The sequence below is a fragment of the Prunus mume genome, linkage group LG1 (genome assembly GCF_029339155.1).
Source record: "Prunus mume cultivar Tortuosa linkage group LG1, ASM2933915v1, whole genome shotgun sequence".
Taxonomy (NCBI): Eukaryota; Viridiplantae; Streptophyta; class Magnoliopsida; order Rosales; family Rosaceae; genus Prunus; species Prunus mume.
In genome coordinates, this window is record NC_142698.1 from 11,773,729 (window position 1) to 11,792,184 (window position 18,456).

The 18,456-nt window shown below is 39.0% G+C and overlaps 4 protein-coding genes across 6 annotated transcripts; 3 read left to right on the forward strand and 1 right to left on the reverse strand.

Annotated features, from left to right (window-relative positions):
* Nucleotides 1–21: 21 nt before the first annotated feature.
* LOC103337026 (Chaperone DnaJ-domain superfamily protein) lies at nt 22–5,259 on the reverse strand. Of its 3 annotated transcripts, none has more exons than XM_008240168.3 (5): nt 4,534–5,259; nt 2,881–3,771; nt 2,320–2,405; nt 1,714–1,854; nt 22–1,164 (listed from the first exon to the last, which is right to left on the reverse strand). In XM_008240168.3, the coding sequence occupies exons 1-5, from the start codon at nt 4,852–4,854 to the stop codon at nt 1,020–1,022; spliced, it is 1,584 nt and encodes a 527-aa protein (XP_008238390.2). In that variant the 5' UTR covers nt 4,855–5,259; the 3' UTR covers nt 22–1,019. The 3 variants fall into 3 exon arrangements, 2 of the variants coding, with proteins under 2 accessions (XP_008238390.2, XP_088907525.1); XR_016126480.1 differs by having other exon boundaries at nt 1,023–1,164; nt 1,714–1,867; XM_089051399.1 differs by lacking the exon at nt 1,714–1,854.
* A 3,215-nt stretch (nt 5,260–8,474) lies between these two features.
* Nucleotides 8,475–11,505, forward strand: ARA12 (Subtilase family protein). Its single transcript, XM_008240180.2, has one exon. The coding sequence runs from the start codon at nt 9,024–9,026 to the stop codon at nt 11,352–11,354; it is 2,331 nt and encodes a 776-aa protein (XP_008238402.2). The 5' UTR covers nt 8,475–9,023; the 3' UTR covers nt 11,355–11,505.
* Nucleotides 11,506–11,655: 150 nt separating this feature from the next.
* On the forward strand, nt 11,656–12,618 carry LOC103337042 (uncharacterized). The gene has a single exon (XM_008240194.3). It carries the CDS (start codon nt 12,217–12,219, stop codon nt 12,505–12,507), a length of 291 nt encoding a protein of 96 aa, XP_008238416.2. The 5' UTR covers nt 11,656–12,216; the 3' UTR covers nt 12,508–12,618.
* A 1,326-nt stretch (nt 12,619–13,944) lies between these two features.
* LOC103337052 (uncharacterized) lies at nt 13,945–15,485 on the forward strand. Its single transcript, XM_008240205.3, has one exon. It carries the CDS (start codon nt 14,072–14,074, stop codon nt 15,251–15,253), a length of 1,182 nt encoding a protein of 393 aa, XP_008238427.2. The 5' UTR covers nt 13,945–14,071; the 3' UTR covers nt 15,254–15,485.
* Nucleotides 15,486–18,456: the final 2,971 nt, after the last annotated feature.

The following is an 18,456-nucleotide window of genomic DNA, read 5'->3' on the forward strand; positions in this document are numbered from 1 at the left end:
ACAAAGCATGAAAGAATGAAATGATGTAGAACGCACACGCATATATAAGGTGATGTGTCAAAAATTGTGCACATCATGTCTGATTTACTACTTTGCTGTACATTATGCAATTAATGGAAGAGGAAAAATTACCAACTTTTCAAAGAAGATAGTAACTATACATGATAAACACGTGGAACCACGTAAAATTAAAAACCAGGAATATACATATATATCATAGCTACGTGAGACACATCAAAATACCATTGGTTTGCTTCCGCATTATCTACTACCACCTCAACACTTTTAGCCAAATGAACTTCCTGAAAAAGAACATATAAGTCTTCAATCTCAAGACTGATGAAGTTGAGATAATACATACTCTCCATGCCTAAACAGAAACTCCTGAGAACAGCTGCAGGAACAACTAGACACTCCTAAATATCCAAATGATAATCTTTATAAGTCTTGATAGCAGAATGAAAGGTCATCCTCTTCAACACCAATCACTGCCAAACATACTTGGTATCCAAACAACCTTGATTAGTGGGGTTCGCATGAAATCAACAACAAAGCCTCTGACGTCAGAAATCAAGCATATTCTACCACGGCAGATAGCTCGGCCAAATTAGTGTGAAGCCACAAGCAATATCCCTTACAAACAAGTTTGTAGCACCGATTGCAAGCTCTAAAGTCTAAATAGCTGTACTTCAAAAAGATGCCAAGAGCCATTTGTGATCATGAATGCTAATTGCTACGCCAAATTATAGTGTATGAGAGCCCCAAATGATATCTCTCCCAAAAAAGTTCCGCAAAGGCTAGACAATTGACCTTCGACTGTATGCTATCATCATGGTGAAAACTAATAACAGGATACAGGACCATTGCTTTTGCACTAATTGCAGATGTGTAAGCAATCTGACACCCTGATTAGAGCAAAGCAAAATCAATGATGAATCCTTGGATCTCAGAAAAGAGGCATTTACCATGCAAGAGAGCTGTAGAACCCATGGCGTGTGGTTCCCCAACTAGTATACCTCCTAAACAAGTCTTTTGCACCAATTGAGAAATTTAAAAATCCGTTTGTCAACAACATCCCTGAATGCACTTTTCCTTCTTTTTGCATCTTCAAGATCCAAAGTTCGATATGCAAGAGCAAGAAGATACATTGCAGGATGGAGTCTCCTGCATATACCATAAAATGGATAGTAAGTGTATTTCAAAAGGTATTAAAGCACCAAAAGAGCTCCCTGAAAATAATAAACACCTAAAGACAACACCATTACTCACAATGCTGGCTTTTGACAAGATACACAAAAAGAAAATTTTAATAAAAAAATAAAAACACAAAATTTGAAAATAAATTCTGAGGCTTCACTTTGAACACATTTTTCAAGCCATTATAAGATTCACCAGATCTCATTTTATTTTATTTTAACCCTTACCACACAGTTTGGAAACAGATGGAAAAAGGGTTCACCTCATTTGCAATTGAATTCATTGAATTAATTCGTAATGAATTATTATGCTTAGAACCAAACATCAAATATCATGTGTTCCAAACTCATTAAATTACAGTATAAGTTAATCAAATTCACACAAATTGAACATAAATGCCAAACAAGTTCAAAATTAAAATTCCTGTTCTATATAGTAAAGTAATTAAACACTAGAGTTAAGAAAAACTGTGAATAATGAAAAAGAGCTCAACCTCAAAGCACATGACCTACTTACTGTTCAAATTGTTTGCCTGCATCAAAGCCATCCCAATACCGTTGTGATGGCAACATCCGGCCTTTCTTATCTCTACCAAATGTTTCAATATACCAACCACCTATATCATGCACGCCACAGCGAGGCTCAAACAGCCAAAATCTGTTCGCATAAGCTAGTTATGAAAACTATTTAATGATACAATCTGTTGGAGTAATATCATATGATATACATAGGACTAACAGGATTACTCTAACCAACAATTTTTTGGGTAGCTTATGTAAAACGTCTCACTTGAGAACAGAGAAGTAGATTTATAACTATGAAAAGTAATATCACATTACTCTTAAGTAAACTGAAGAAGAAAAAAAGGAACCACATAAAGAATAACAATGGTAGCAAAATGTTTGCATGTTTTGATAAACATTACAAACAATTGTCTGGTGATCCCAAAACTATCAAATTTAACACACAATTATGAAGAGAAAGAAATTACACATGACAAAGCGATAGCGTGCTCTTGCAATGAAGAAAGAACATGGAGGCATATTTACATGAAAATAAAGTATCAGAATGAATCCTTTACTGAAATTAAAGTGAAGCTTTCATACAGATGTCGCATCTTACTTGCTTGGTGGTAACCGGGCTCTACTGCATCTACATTCACAAACAGAAACCTTTTCTCCCAATTCATACCAAAACATGTGTTTCACCTGTATAAATGTTAAAAATATAAATATAAGATTAACTAATTTGAATCACACAAACAGAAATATTTCACTGACAATAACAAAATTTCAGGCTGGCAGTTATGGTGACCAATAATGGTTCTTAACAAGATGCTTCATGCAATGATATGCATTTGTATAAAATGAACCCCCTATAATAAAAGTCATGTCAGAATATAATATTTATGCAGGCATTATGAGAAAAAGTTATCATCACTAACACCAAATCCGTTTTAGTTTAAAGAACTATTGGCGATCATATGTCAGTGCAAGTGCATCTTAGAATATGCACCACTGGTATATTTATATACAAGAAATTGTGGAGTATCATGCAGAATCTGGAACCTGCAGATTTTCACTCTAATCAAATATGACGATATATAAACTTTAAGCAAGAAATTGTATCGACAAGGATGAAAGCCAAAGAGCATAAGAACTTAAGAAAACCAGGTTTACAAACCAGCAATGTTCTATGCTTCATAATCACATGGGTTTTGGTACCACTGCTATCGTAGACAAGGCAAGACCCTTCTTCTGAGCTAGTCCCTAATCCGGTTATAGTTCCCAATAGAATCCTCGATCCAACGGCAGCACCTGAAAAAGAATCTTCAGTAAACCCTTCGCTGCTATGGACAGGATTTTCATTAGAGCTCAGAAATACATGAATGTGATCAGACTCTTCATTCTGCATCCCATCAGAGTAGCTTTTTGGAGGGGCTCTGGTGGCTGTAGCAACCACCCTCCCAGATATATGCAATTCTAAATCTTTATATGCATCTGATGTTTCATCTGTAACATCCCAGGTTTGCACATGAGCATTTCCGGCATCATCAACACCACCAGAATTCATGCAGATGCTCAAGTCCCGAACAGATTGACAAATCCCCAAACCAGCAGATGTGGAATAACTTAATTTCTTATTGCTGTAAGATGATAACTCTGGAACTATATTGACCAGGCAGACCATCCCAAAAAGATCACGGCCTGAAACCAAATGCAGCACCTCTGGAGTTTCATACACAGATCTCTCTTCAGCTTCAAAGCAGTCAGGAAGAAGGTCCATAGACTCAATTAGAGGGCCATAGTACGCCGCATGTATGGCTGAATAAAAATCTCTCTCAAGAACATCAAAATAACCTGTTCCAACAACCACCTTCCTCTCTGACAGCACATCATTTATAGCAAGTCTATACCACTTCAACCATTCAACAACTTCCATCCGCTTATATGTAGTTAGATGACGCTTGTACATGTGCAATGTCATGCCGCACCCAGAATTTTTCTGCATAAAATTTCTCTGAGATAACAGGTCCCTGTCATAATGGGCCCTCTTTTCGCAATCTGAAAGAATCTGCAATCCATTATCGATTGTGCAGTCAGGTCAGAATACCTGTATTTGCCTTGTAATTTGTAAATTCCTCTTTGGATGATTGCTCATAGAAGGGTAAATACCTACGATCTTATTCAAAGAAGAAGGCCTATTGTTTGTATCACTTTATTAGTGCATCATGTGCAAAGAAGATACTGAGGGTATTGACCATATTTTCCTTCATTGTTCCATTGCTTTAGACTACAGCACGAGCTGTTTAGGAAAGAAAGGATAAATTGGATAATTTCATTTTTGTCTGTCCCTTTGTTTGCTAAGAGACTTTTTTCTTTTGGTGGAGGAAAAAGAGGTCAATTTTCTATTTGTAGCCTCTTCCATTTTAATGGTAGAGATACCAAAAGTTTTATTTTTTCTTACAAAACAAACTGAAGTGGCAACTTATATGGTACATTTCCTACAGCCTACACAGACTAATGTGATACCCGCAGCATGCCAAGCTGCAGTGTCAGTTGGAACACGGAAATTGCAGTAAACATCCTATTTGTTCTTCTAAGAATCCAAGCAATAAAGTTCTCCCAAACATAAATTTTTTAATCTAGCTATAATACAAACCCCAATTCCTTTTTCCCTAATCCAATTATAAATTTCAAGACTTTTTTTTCTTTTGAATGAAAATTTAAGTATAATCACTTCCCAAACCATGTAATGTTCATTCATCATAACCAAAAAAAGTACATGAAAATGAGTTTAAAATCGAATAATTAAAATCAGATAATTGAAGAAAACCTCATAGGCGGCGAGGATTTGCACGAATCTGCGAGAAGCAGCGGAATCATTCTTGGACTCGGCGAGGTCCGGATGAGTCTGTTTCGCCAATTTGTGGAAAGACGCTTTGATTTCGGCAAATGAGCTGGTTTCTGAAACGCCTAAGACCTCATAGGCGTTCTCTGAGGTGAACTCGGCCCGAGCTGACTCGGTTCTGCCACTGAACCACCGAGTTCCAGTACTCTGATTGAAGATAAATAAGAGATAACACCTTGGATTTGGTCGAATTGAAAGCATAGGAAATGGACGACGGCGAAGCAAATCTTCCGGATGAGAAGCCATATTTTAATTTTACTTGTTTATGTGGGAATTTTGGAAATTTTGGAAATGGTGGAGCAGCTGTACATTGAGCGAGGAACAGTGAAGGTGCGGTTTGGGGAGGCACACTGAGGAGTGTATGGAAGTTGACAGGTGCCGCTCGCTGCGCGTTCGTTAGAGGAAGTGAATGGTCCGGTCTTGACACGTGGCACCAGCGTTGCATGGATTCTAATTTCAATTTTCTTTTTCAACGATTATCATTGATGACATTTTTTAAGAACTCACTCCCATTTTCTCCTCTTTTTTTCTGTGTTTTTTGTTGTTCATTTCTCCAGTGATGTTGGTCACTCATTCCAATTAGGCGGCGATGGGGTGGGGTTGGTCCGTTGGGATTATACTTCATAACTTATTTGGGGGTTGATCGAGGGTGGTGGATGAGTGGCTACGGGAATGTGTTTATACCCTATTTCTCCCCTTAGGCCCATAAGGCCCAAAGGCCGTGATTTGAAACCTCGGCCCAAGTTTTTGATCCAGCCCAGTGCAGGGATTGATTAAGTCAATAACCTTGCAATATTGTACATAAGCTGTTAATACGACATGAATTCGCACGAAAATTTCAGTATTCGGATCCGAGTTATCATGTGGTTAAGCTAACATGTCATGTTGTGTAAATTTTTGAATACCCATTAACCCGTTAAGCTTATGGGCATTTTTGTAAATTTATATATATTTTTTTCTCCTTCTCTTTCTTATCTTTCTCTTTCTCCCCCATTCCCTCGACTCTCCCGCTGTCTTTCTCTTAAGTTTCTTCTCTTTTCATTAAGTCGTGTTAACCCTTTAAGAAAAGCGGGTTGACCCGAATGCCAAGTGTTCCTCGACACAATATAAAGAATTATGTCGATCGTTAAAAGCATCTTTAAAAGAACAAGCAAAATGAAGCATGTATATTTTGCCTACCCTTTCGAAGAAGAAAATGCTTATATAACACATTCAAACATGATTTGCCCACTCATTCATTAGTGATGGAGATAAAACAAAAATTAGTATCTCGTAACTTCACTAATCATTTTGTGATGAAAACCCAATGTAACTTTATATAAATGAATTACGTTATGAGGAATGCTAGCAACCTTCTCTTTAACCTTCTCCTTTGGACATTCTCCTTTCTTTGCTTGACATGTGTCATTCTCCTTACACTTAAAACAATGTCATTAATATATTATTCAAGTTAACTTTTGTTTTTCAAGTTTACCCTTATTAAATGTATTCAATTTATCCAAAAATATTTCACAACTTTCTTACCATCTTATTAATTTTTTTTTAAAGAACATATTTGCTTTTAAGAGGAAATGTCCTTTTAAAAAAAAAACAAACAAAGGGTTTAGATAAAAAAAAAAAAAAAAGTCCTTTGTGTTTTAAAAAGAACGGACATTTCCTCTTTTTTGAAAAAAAAAGCATATATGTTCTTTAAAAAAAATAATTGACGTTAAAAAAAATTAATAAGATGGTAAGAAAGTTGTGAAATGTTTTTTGATAAATTGAATACATTTAATAAAGGTAAACTTGGAAAGCAAAAGTTAGCTTGAATAATATATTAATGACATTGTTTTAAGTATAAGGAGAATGACACATGTCAAACAAAGAAATAAGAAGGTCCAAAGGAGAAGGTTAGAGAGAAAGTTACTAGCATTTCTCTTATAGGGTATGCATTCAATTTTGCCTGCAGTTGGGAACTTCAGTCACATCCTTCTAAATATCATAAATAATCCATATTAATTTCATAATATCATTTACTTCGAGGTAGTTGATGAAATCGAAAGACAAGACAAGACAATCTAATTAAATTACCAACAAGAAGACAAGACTGTCCATCTGGATAATCGTGCCGTGAATTCAGATATTTGTTTCTCTTGTCACTACAAAATAATGCAGCTAGATAATAATGGACCTCCTTTATATAATTTAGTCATGAATAGCAAATAATCTATCCTAATCTTCCATCTGAATATGAAATATTTAATAATTTGTGTAGCTATACTATTGGTGGTTTTCAATATATAATAGTGCCACAACACCGGCAGATAGATGGTTGTCGGGAAATGGAAGGTACATAAAATATTATTTGCTTCAACCCACATGACATGTGTGACAAATTCAAGTCACAAGGGCTTTAATATTTGTATCTATCTTACTGGAGACAATTCAAATATTTTTTATAAGGACTCGTGGTATTATTCAATTCTCTACAGAATAAGCTACAGATATATAATTGAATGGTTGTGTATTATAGGAATGAAAATGAAAATTTTTGTAAGGGCTTTGTAGTTCAAGCGATTAAGAAATTACATATGCGATCAAATTTTACGTTTGAGAATTTCGTCCCTAATATCGCTTGTATTTTTTTTTAAAAACTGCATTTGTATTTTATAGATATTAGGAATTTAATAGATGGTTCAACTCCGAATGTGATGACTGGAATTTGACCACCAAAAAAGGAAAATCATAGAAGACTGGAAATCCTGATTTAATTAAATAAAAGTGGTAGGTTTAGATAGTTATAGATCCCAACCAACGGATGAGATTGACTGATAGAGCATTGTCCCCTCTTATCAGCTTTACTTAGACCACCATGCACTACTGACTGCCCTAATAAATCGACTGGCCTGCAGCTGCAGCTTCAGCTGGAGTGTTGGAGAAAGCAACAGAGCTGCAGCACAAACAGGGGTAACAAGGACGCTTCCCTTTCTCTAGAGATAGAGATAAGATTAATCACATCTGACGCTTGTCATTTATTTTTGCCTTAATTACTTTCCTCATCTCACCAGTTTGTTCCTTTATTTTTATATCCAACCTCGCTGCCCATTTCCACTATGGGGTGAACGTGACCTTTAGGTCCACAATCGCATAAATTCAGAGCTAAAGTATGTATAAAGTCTTTGGTAGAATTATGTGTGTTAGGTTTATTAATCAGGATAATGAGCTTGTTTTTTTAAGATAGATAAATGGGGGCTATGTACCTATCTCTATATCTTTTTAGCAATGAATGAACGAACAATAAACAAACCCGTGAGTGAGATTTCTTGTCTTGGTTGTTTATTACATGTGAGGTGGGAAACGTTTGCGTTGGTTGGGCGGTACTCACCAAAAACTCAACCACCAAAAGACAAACTTTGATGGAATTATGTACAATATAAATCATTATTCGGGGTTTATTTGGAAGTGAATTTGGTTTAGAAGGAAACACTTCTCACGTGGTTTTTCATAAAATAATTAGTGATTTTAAGTGATTCTAAGAAGAAGTGCTTCTTATATACTTCGTCGTAAAGTCACTTAAAGTGATTATTTAGAGAAATGACTTCATAAAAGTGATTATTAGTTTTTTCATAATCACTCTCGAACAAGGCCTAACTATCACTAGAGAGTACATAGAGAGTAGATAAAGTAGAATAGAGGGACACACCCGTGAGCCCAAAACACCTAAAAATTCAACAACTTTTTTGACATTATACGCGGTGCTGCTCAACAATCTGTGATGAAATTGATAAGTTTGGATTGTAGTTCGGAAATTGGGTAATTCGTTGTGCATAACTGGATCCCACGTATATTATATGACTGAAAAATACTATTGACAACCGTTCACACACACGTTGTTATGAAGAATATTGTGGACTGTCGACGTAAGTGAGTGTCGAAACCTATTAATTGGAAATATCTTCACATGAGCGTGTAAGCGAGTGTCCCTAACACGAGATATTTAGGTGTGAAAAAGGTTGAGACTTGACGGCCTTTATCTGCAAAGAGAAACTGAGCCCAAGGTTAAGTGGGACTAGTGGGAGAATCTAGTCTATAATCTACACCACCAGCTACTGTACAAGGCATGGGTAAAACTTAAAAGAAACAAAAGCCTGAAATGCATGTGACGAAAGCTTAATAAGCTGTTTCCACTCACTCACATTTTTGTCCCGACGCAATCATTCGAAGAACCAGACAACCACCCACCGTCCCTTCCTTTCTCTCTCTCTCTCCCCCTTCTCTGCCCTTTTCCCATGATTTCACTGTGCCTGCTAATATCTACACAGTAACACTCTCTCTCTCTCTTTTATGTATATTAAATAAAAGGTTCTTCTTCTCCCTTCAAAACAACAGAGGAGTGAATATATAGTGAGATTTGCAAGGCTCGTTGGCAAAGCAAAATGGGCACCATGTCTACCTCTGTTATGCTTCTTTTCCTTCTGGGTCTCTGCCATTTATCCACGGCAGCGGCGGTGGACAAAAACGACGTTGCGAAGCCAAAAACGACTGCAAGCACTACTTACATCGTTCACATGGCCAAATCCGAAATGCCGGCGAGCTTCGAGCACCACACTCACTGGTACGACTCGTCGCTCAAAACGGTTTCCGACTCGGCCGAAATGGTGTATATTTACAGCAATGCCATCCACGGCTTCTCCACCAAGCTCACCCCCGAACAAGCCGAGTCACTTCAATCCCAACCTGGAGTGCTCTCCGTGCTTCCCGAGTTGAAATACGAGCTCCACACGACTCGGACCCCGGAATTCCTCGGACTCGGCCAAACCACCGAGACGATCCCCCAGTCCAACTCGGAGAGCGACGTCATCATCGGAGTGTTAGACACCGGCGTCTGGCCCGAAAGCAAGAGCTTCGACGACACCGGACTCGGACCCGTACCCGGATCCTGGAAAGGCGCGTGTGAATCGGGTACCAACTTCAATTCTTCAAACTGCAATCGGAAATTAATCGGGGCCAGATACTTCGCCAAAGGCTACGAGGCCACGGTGGGCCCCATCGAAACCTCCAAGGAATCGAAATCCCCACGCGACGACGACGGCCACGGCACCCACACCGCATCAACCGCCGCAGGGTCGGCCGTTTCCGGCGCGAGCCTCTTCGGCTATGCCCCGGGAACCGCACGCGGGATGGCCCCTCGGGCCCGAATCGCCGCGTACAAGGTGTGCTGGGTCGGCGGCTGTTTCAGCTCCGACATTGTGGCGGCAATCGACCAGGCCATTGCAGACAACGTGAATGTTCTCTCGATGTCGCTTGGCGGCGGAATGTCGGACTATTTCCGCGACAGCGTGGCAATCGGAGCTTTCTCGGCGATGGAGAAGGGAATTTTAATATCGTGCTCTGCGGGAAATGCGGGTCCCAGTGCCTACAGCTTGTCGAACTCGGCTCCATGGATCACGACAGTTGGAGCAGGCACACTGGATCGGGACTTCCCGGCTTTCGTCAGCCTGGGCAACGGTAAAAACTTCTCGGGCGTTTCACTCTACCGCGGTAACTCCAACGCAGCCCCAACCGCCTTGACGCCGTTTGTTTACGCCGGTAACGCGAGCAACGCCACGTCAGGAAATCTATGCATGATGGGGACTTTAATTCCGGAACGAGTGAAGGGGAAAATAGTGATGTGCGACCGTGGAGTCAACGCAAGAGTCCAAAAAGGAGCGGTGGTCAAGGCCGCCGGAGGAGTGGGCATGATATTGGCCAACACCGCCGCCAACGGCGAGGAGTTGGTGGCGGACTCTCATTTATTACCGGCCACGTCGGTGGGTCAGCAAAACGCCGACGTCATCAAGAGCTATTTGTTAAAGGATCCGAACCCGACCGCCACAATATTGTTCGAGGGAACTAAAGTTGGGGTCCAGCCTTCACCCGTAGTCGCGGCATTTAGTTCTCGGGGCCCGAATTCAGTCACTCCGGGTGTACTGAAACCCGATATTGTTGCTCCAGGTGTCAACATCCTAGCTGGGTGGTCCGGGGCTATAGGCCCCACGGGACTGGCGATCGATGCGAGACGCGTGGCGTTCAATATTATCTCGGGGACGTCAATGTCTTGTCCGCACGTAAGCGGGCTAGCGGCGCTGCTGAAGGGGGCTCACCCGGAGTGGAGCCCCGCGGCGATTCGCTCGGCGCTTATGACCACCGCGTATACAGCGTACAAGAACGGACAGAAGTTGCAGGACGTGGCGACCGGAAAGCCGTCCACGCCGTTCGATCACGGCGCTGGACACGTAGACCCTATATCGGCCCTCAATCCGGGGCTGGTCTATGATCTAACGGTGGACGATTATCTAAACTTCCTCTGCGCGTTGAATTACTCGGCAAGTGAGATTAACAGTTTGGCGAAGAGATCGTACACGTGTGACGAGAAAAAGAAGTACAGCGTGAGGGATCTAAATTACCCATCTTTTGCCGTGAACTTCGAGAGCAGATATGGAGGCGGGACGACGTCGTCTAACGTGGTGAAGTACACGAGGACGCTGACGAATGTGGGCCCCCCGGGAACGTACAAGGCGAGTGTGACGTCGGAGAGCCAGTTGGTGAAGATATCGGTGGAGCCCGAAACGCTGAGTTTTAGTCAGGCGAATGAGAAGAAAGTGTATACGGTGACGTTTAGTGCGGTGGGTTCGGTGCCGGCGAGTGCAGTGAATAGCTTCGGGAGGGTGGAGTGGTCGGACGGGAAGCACATCGTAGGAAGTCCAATAGCAATAAGCTGGAATTAGGAGGCAAATTAAATTATAATGGCTTGATTTCTTAAGTCAAAGAGTGTTAAGGAATCAAGAAATGTTGTAAGATTATGTAGCGGTGATTATGTTAATTTCGAGCTAACACTGAAGGTCAGAATTTGAGAAAGAAAGACAATTTGAAGTGGAATTTTCTGTACAGTTGTTGTTTGGTAATATGCATATGCATGTCGAGACTGCTCTAGCTGAATTTGGAGGTGAGTGGTTTGCATGAATAAAGAGGCCCAACACGGCCGTAGATCCACTGTCCACAAAATAGAGTTGGGCTCAGTCTACGTGAATCCAGTGTTAGCCACACATCCAACATGTGACATGACATTATGTGTGAAACCGGCCGGCCCATGTATATAGTTGTAATTATTCGGAGGCACCCATGTTTTATGACTTATGTCTGAATCAATAGTATATCTTTAAGACACAGAATCTGTGTTTTTTCTTCCCAAAGTTAGGAGGGAGAAGGGAAACTATTTCAGCTTGGAACCCGATACTGCTTGAGAGTAGACACAAAATCTGGGCCATTCCAATCGATAAGACGCATAATTTAATGATATACCTTTTTATTTTGGCGCACGCAAGATTGATCCACACCATATGTCATCCGGGACCGAGATCCTACTTCATCGTCCTTTTTTTAGCTTATCCTATTTCGTTGTCATGGATGGAAGCTACCTAGCCACGTAAACCCGGCAACTCCTAGCAATGAGACACGTTTCCGACACTCTACACGTGGCAAACTTGCAGAGCAAGAGATAAAACATGATAAAAGGACACATGCAGAAGCCAAGAGAAACCGAAGCAAATCAATCCAAACTCACATAAACCAGAAAAATCGATATTCGTAATGGAGAGGACGCAAGAGCAGCAGCAGCAGCTGAACAGGAAGCCAGCTGCCGGGGCTAGCGAAGCCAAGGGGAAGATAGAGGAAGGGCTGCCAATGAAGGACAGTCCGTACCTGCAGTACGATGACTTGGAGGATTACAAGCGTCAGGCCTATGGAACGGAAGGCCATCTCCAGGTGGAGCCCGGCCGAGGCGCCGGGTCCACCGAGGGCCCCACTGTTTCTGGCGCCAATGTCTCCTCTCAGGGTGATATCTCCGCCACCGAAGCTATTAACCCCCAAGGAGTTCCTTAATTAGTTTTGTTTTTATTTTTCTTCATTTCAAGTTTGAATTTGGTAACGCTGCATGTGTGTTTTAATTGTGTCCAGATCTAATAGAAGTGTTTTAGTTGACTTTGACCTTTTGATTTTGTTTTGGATTTCAGATATGATTCAAGTAACCAGAACGTTCTTGTTTTCGAAAGCATTTCATAAGTCGTATTATAATTACAATCATGGGTCGGAAACATCAAACATATATATATATACATATACATACATAGCAGACAAAAGGGAGAGGAGAGGAGACGTTTGCCATATCTCTTCACCTCCTGAAACATTGAACGGTAACTGCTAAATGAGAGGGACGTTTTATGTAACTTTTTATTTTACTTTTTGGATATCCCACAAATTTTCTTTCAATCTTTTGATAGTTGACTTGAATATCCACAAAGAGATCTTCGACGAGGGCATCCAAGTCAAGCTAGGAAGCTCCTCAAATCAAGGCCATGTTTTTTTCTATTGATTGATAAGCGCACAACAATATTGACAGTGTTTTTTTTTTTTTTTGGGTGAAGAAAACAGTTACAATCTTGGATTCTTTGATCTACCCCATAAAGTTTCATTCACAATTATCATACACAACTTTTTTGTTTATATACCATAAGCTTTTTGTAGTTCTCTTAAATCAAAATACAAGCGATATTTTTTTTAATATTTTTTTTATACAAGCAATTTGGGGAGAGAGAGGTTCACACAAATATTCATTGCGTGCTTGAGGGTTTCGAGCCTCTTTACATGAGTGGAGGTGGAAGAACTCAACTAACTCGAGTTATTCCCACATAGCATACAAGCAATATTGAAAGAAGAGGGATTCGAAAACAACCGAAAGAAGAGGGATTCGAAAACAACCTCGAATGTAAAGATAACTGTACAACATGAACTACGAACTCCTTAATACACTACGAACTCCTTAATACACTCATAGCCAAGTGCGGATCTATGTATGGGAAATCCATTATATTACTCTGTTAGGCAAAGCTACTTGCGCATCGTTGAAGTACAAATTTCACCCACCAAGTATATAAACAAAACAAAAATATCTCAACTGCCATGCCAATGTTTTTCATCATTCATAAACATTTGTTGTACCATCCCCACTTGGAGTTGGGCATGCAAGATCCATCAATTTATTTAATTAAAAAAAAAAAGAGAGAGTATAGACACAGAAACTAGAGACAAACTGGCCCTCAGCTAATGGCCGGCCCCAGAAGCCAAAGTTCACAGTTCCTTTCTTCACTCCCAAACAAGAAAAAGAGACACACTATTCAATTGGGTCGCCTGCCTCCTTTTCTTCCTTAAATTCAATAATTTTTTATAGTGCTTTTTCGGCACTCCACCTCCTTTATTTCCCTAACCCTTTTGTTTATTTACTTTTTTTTAAAATAAAAAAAAATTGGTCCAAAACCCTTCTCTTTATATTCCACATGTCTCACTTCCTCCCACCCTCTAAGCCTCTCTATCCTCTACTTATAATCCTCTCAAATTCTCACTGTCTTATGCTTAGTAATTTCTTATCACAATCACAGTGCTTGTAGAAATGGCAACAATTGCAGCAATTACAAACATTTCTGCTGCCGCTGAAGACAGAGTACTGGATCAAGATTCAGTCTCTGAGCAACTAGAGGAAGAAGAAGAAGAAGACAATGTGTCACTAAGTGATCTTCCAGTGAATTTGAAGAAACAAGATCAAACCCAATATCCAAACACTAAATCTGAGCCTACCCATGTCAATATTGAAGCCCAAGATGAAGAATTTGATTTTGGTTATTCAATGCGCGGCACCTCTTTTTGGGCTGACACCAAAATGTGTGCTGCCGATGAGGTGTTCTTCCAAGGCCAAATTCTCCCTCTCCGCCTCTCAGTCAGCTCCGACGCCGGCTTTGCCGGCTTAACCAGACGGTCTCCGGCGAGCAGCGTCGGGTTCAGAAGCAATAGCTGCAGAAGCAGAATCAGTCCCAATTCATCATTTAGCAGCAACAGCAGCTCCACCACCACCACCACTACCACAACAGCAACAAGAGGCATTGCTTCAAGCTCAAAGCGGAGAAGCCCAAGAAGACCCAGAAACCAATTCTACACAGAGCCAAGTCCAAAAGCCCAAATCAAAATTCCAAATCCAAGGCTGGAAAAAGCTGGCAGCAGGCGCCATAATTCTTCGATGTGGGATTTTTTCAGGTTGGGTTTGGTCCGTACGCCTGACATTGAATTGCAGGACATTAACAAGGCACTTCGAAGTAATAGCAGCGCCAATAAAAGTTCCGTCAGTCGAAATAGCAGCGTTAGCAGCACCCACAGCACTAATTTCATCGCAAATTACAACAACGCCTCGAGCACCGGCGGTGTTTTGAAGTCGGAGGACACGAAACAGAGCAAACAGAGCAAGCAGAGAAAACAGAGGTTTTTTGATAGCATTCATGGCTGCAAGTGCTCGTTCGAAACTGTGGCGTCTGATAACCTGATCGTCAAGAGCAAATCATCAAGCAGTGGGAGAAGCAGCTCGAGTCACATCAATGAAAGCAGAACAGAAACAGAATACTCGGCTGCGCATGCCATGCTGAAAGAAAAAGTAGAGGTGGAGTTGAAGATGATGAAGAATAATAAGCAGAAGCAGAAGCAAAAGCAAAAGCAAAAGCAGGCCATGTCACATCACAGAACGTATGAATGGCTAAAGCAGCTGTCGCATGCAAATTCGCCTCCTCCTCTTCCTGTGCATGTTTAAAGTTGATGGACCATGGTGGGGATTTAGATTGTAGAAAAAGCTTTCTTCTCATCAAGAAAGCTATATTGATTTCCCATGTAACGCTTGTAGCTTTTCTGATGAGAACTTTGACTTCGGTAGAACAATCATAGGCTCTCTAGCATGCCTGCAAATTTGCTTTATTTCACTATCATTTTGTTTTAGCCTTTTTTGGGTTTGCTTTAATTTGAAATAATATTACATTAGCATGCAATGCAAGTTTGTAGTTGGCCATAGATGGAATGGGGGCTCCAATATCAAGATTACTCTCTTTCTTGATTAATTTTGAATTTAGTTTTAATTAGTTGTATATTTTTATGATTAATTTTGAAGATTTATGTTTAAACTAATTATAAACTCAAGCATGGGTGTGGGAGATAGTGCATTCCATGGCAGCATATATGGTTCAAAGTTGTGGTTGTGATGATTAGAGTGTGAATGTGTTGAAGCTTTTTCTGGTGGGTGTGGTCCGTGTGGAGCTGTGGGGTTTAAGATATTGGAGATTTAGGTGGCATTATTTTGAATTTTCGTGACATTCACAACCCACAAGGGAACACGAGACAGAGAGAGAAAGAGAGAGGTGCTGGGGAAAAGCTAATGGAAGAGGCAAGCTGGAATGGAAAGACTCATGAAGTCCCTTCAAAGTTCAAAAAGAATGGGAAAGGGGGTTGTGATTTTTTTTAAGGGAGATTCACTATAATATCTAATATTGGAGACCAATTTATAAAAAAAAATCTATATGAAATGAACTTTAAAAACACACCCAAAGCCCATTTACAACATAACAATAAGATTTTTAACTTCTTTTAGATTACAAAACTGCCACTAATTTATTAAAACAAACCTAACCCAAAAACCTAAAAAAAAATCCCAAAACACTCAATGGGGCATCAAAGTAATTTAATAATTAAAATTAAATTCAATAGGGCCAGCTGTCATTTTTTGGGTATGTTTATACAAATTAAATAGTGTAGGGTTTATTTATAGTTTTAGTGCTAAGAATGGGTATTTGATTAAATATCTTCTTTTTTTTCTTTGATACAAATGATATTTTATTAAACTATGGGGATGGGATTTGAATTTGGGGGCAGAATGGGAAGTACATCTACTCTAACCAACTTGATAAACTCATGTATGCAGTTGAGAAAAATCTTAACTCAAAACTTTTATTATTATTTGTACAATTCATATAAATAAATAAAAAGACTGTGCATAACTAACTATTCTTAACCATTGAAGTTACAATTCTTTCTCTTTGGTTTGGGGTTTGCCCCTTATATTATCAACAAATTTACAATTCTTTTACAAGACAACACTCATAGGAAAGAAAAACAAAAGATGAAATTTTTTATTATTTTATGCATATATTCTTTTTATAGTTTTGGGATTTTGAAGGTCTAACACGGCTCCACTTAAAAAGTAAACAATTGGGAGCTTAAGAGCATAATAGATTTTGACTTTGAAAATTAAGTAATGTTAAACCCACCAAATTTGTGATAAAACTTCATTGACCAAATAATATTTTTTTAAATTTGGTCTTAATTTTCATTCATTTTTAGCATATAAAATACTAACATATCTATAACTGCTTCTTTATCACTTAAGCTATAATCCCCTTGCGCATAATGAGATGTTATTTGATAAACAAACTTAATGAATTTAGCAGAACTGTTGAAACTTTTATGTGTATGGTTTATTTATAATCAAATTATTAATTTATGCTGGAATTCTTTCTTTCATAAAAAAATAATTGATATCCATTAGTTCTATGAATACGCCTACTAATACTAAAGAGAAATTATATATGTTACAATTAATTTTTTATTATATAAATTTGCAATCTTAATTGGGATGCGTATACCAGAGTTTCTTCGATCTTGCATGATCGTTAGTGAAGATGCACCAAATTGTCTTAATTTTGATGTTAGATCGCTCCTTTATTGTAATGACCCTTTGTAATTAGTGGTTTCTTTAGCTGAATTATGAATGCAATCCTAAAATTTATACAGTAAAAAAAATTCCCCCTTATTTACCAACTTGATAATCTCAACATTTTCTAAAATATTTCTCCTTGGACAAAGAAAAAAATTTCCCAGCACCTGGGGAGATACCAACTTCCCAATAGTGGTCAAAAAGTGCGGGATTTCTGAAGCACGTCCATCCAAAGTCTTTCACCTTGTTGAAATGGAATGCCCCAAATTTTAAATTCATACCCTAGAGTCTTTCCAATTATTTGATTTCGACTTTTTGTCTCGCATATCTGAAAATTTACGGTAAGATATTTGATCGATTTCCTGGTAACATTTAAAAGATGAGGAGAAAGGCATGCAGTAACATTTCAGAAAATTAAGGATTTCAAAGGGTTTCCATGACCTTCAACGACAGTTTTTTAGGTCAAGTACTGAGTTTTTTTTGGGTGTGAATGTCGGAGAGGTGGGAATATTCCTCTCATTCATTTCCTTTCAAACTTCCTCTTTACTCTTGTTGGAGCAGGTAAGGAATTAAAATAATGAATTCGAATAATCATTAGATCTAGGGGCCTCGCTCTTTTCTTTGTTAACTTACAGTAAGAAAAAGTTTCGTAACCAAACAATCAAATTAGAAATTCTCTTTTAAACAATTGGAAAAAAAAAAAATTCATTGCTAGACTATGAATACTCATCCTTTTCTAATGAACGAATTTTACATCGATAATGTATAAATAACATGCTGATACGTTTTGTTATTGACATGTTATCGATAATGACATTGTATTGACAAAAGATGAACGTTAGGCAAAACATAATTTTCTTAAAAGACGAACATGTTACAAATTAATATGCAAAGAGTAATTAATGGCTCCTTCTTGTTTGTCTTGTCAAACGACAAATGGAGGAAGTTGGTTTCTTTGTACTATGGGAACACGAAAATATTATTGTTTTTGGACAAAAGAAGAAAGAATCAAATTGTTCGTTGGCTGTTAGAGTTGTTATGGATTATATTTGCACACACTTTAAATATTAAAAGTCAAATTAAAAAAAGAATTGTAATAAATCATGGGAAAATGAAATAAAATGGTCTCCATCCCCAATTTCCTGCGTTGTGAGCTCTATCTATCTATCTATCCATATTCGTGACCAGACTTTTGCTCCCCAAAATTCCTGAAGAATATGATTCTCTCTCTTTCATCCGACAAATCACAAGAT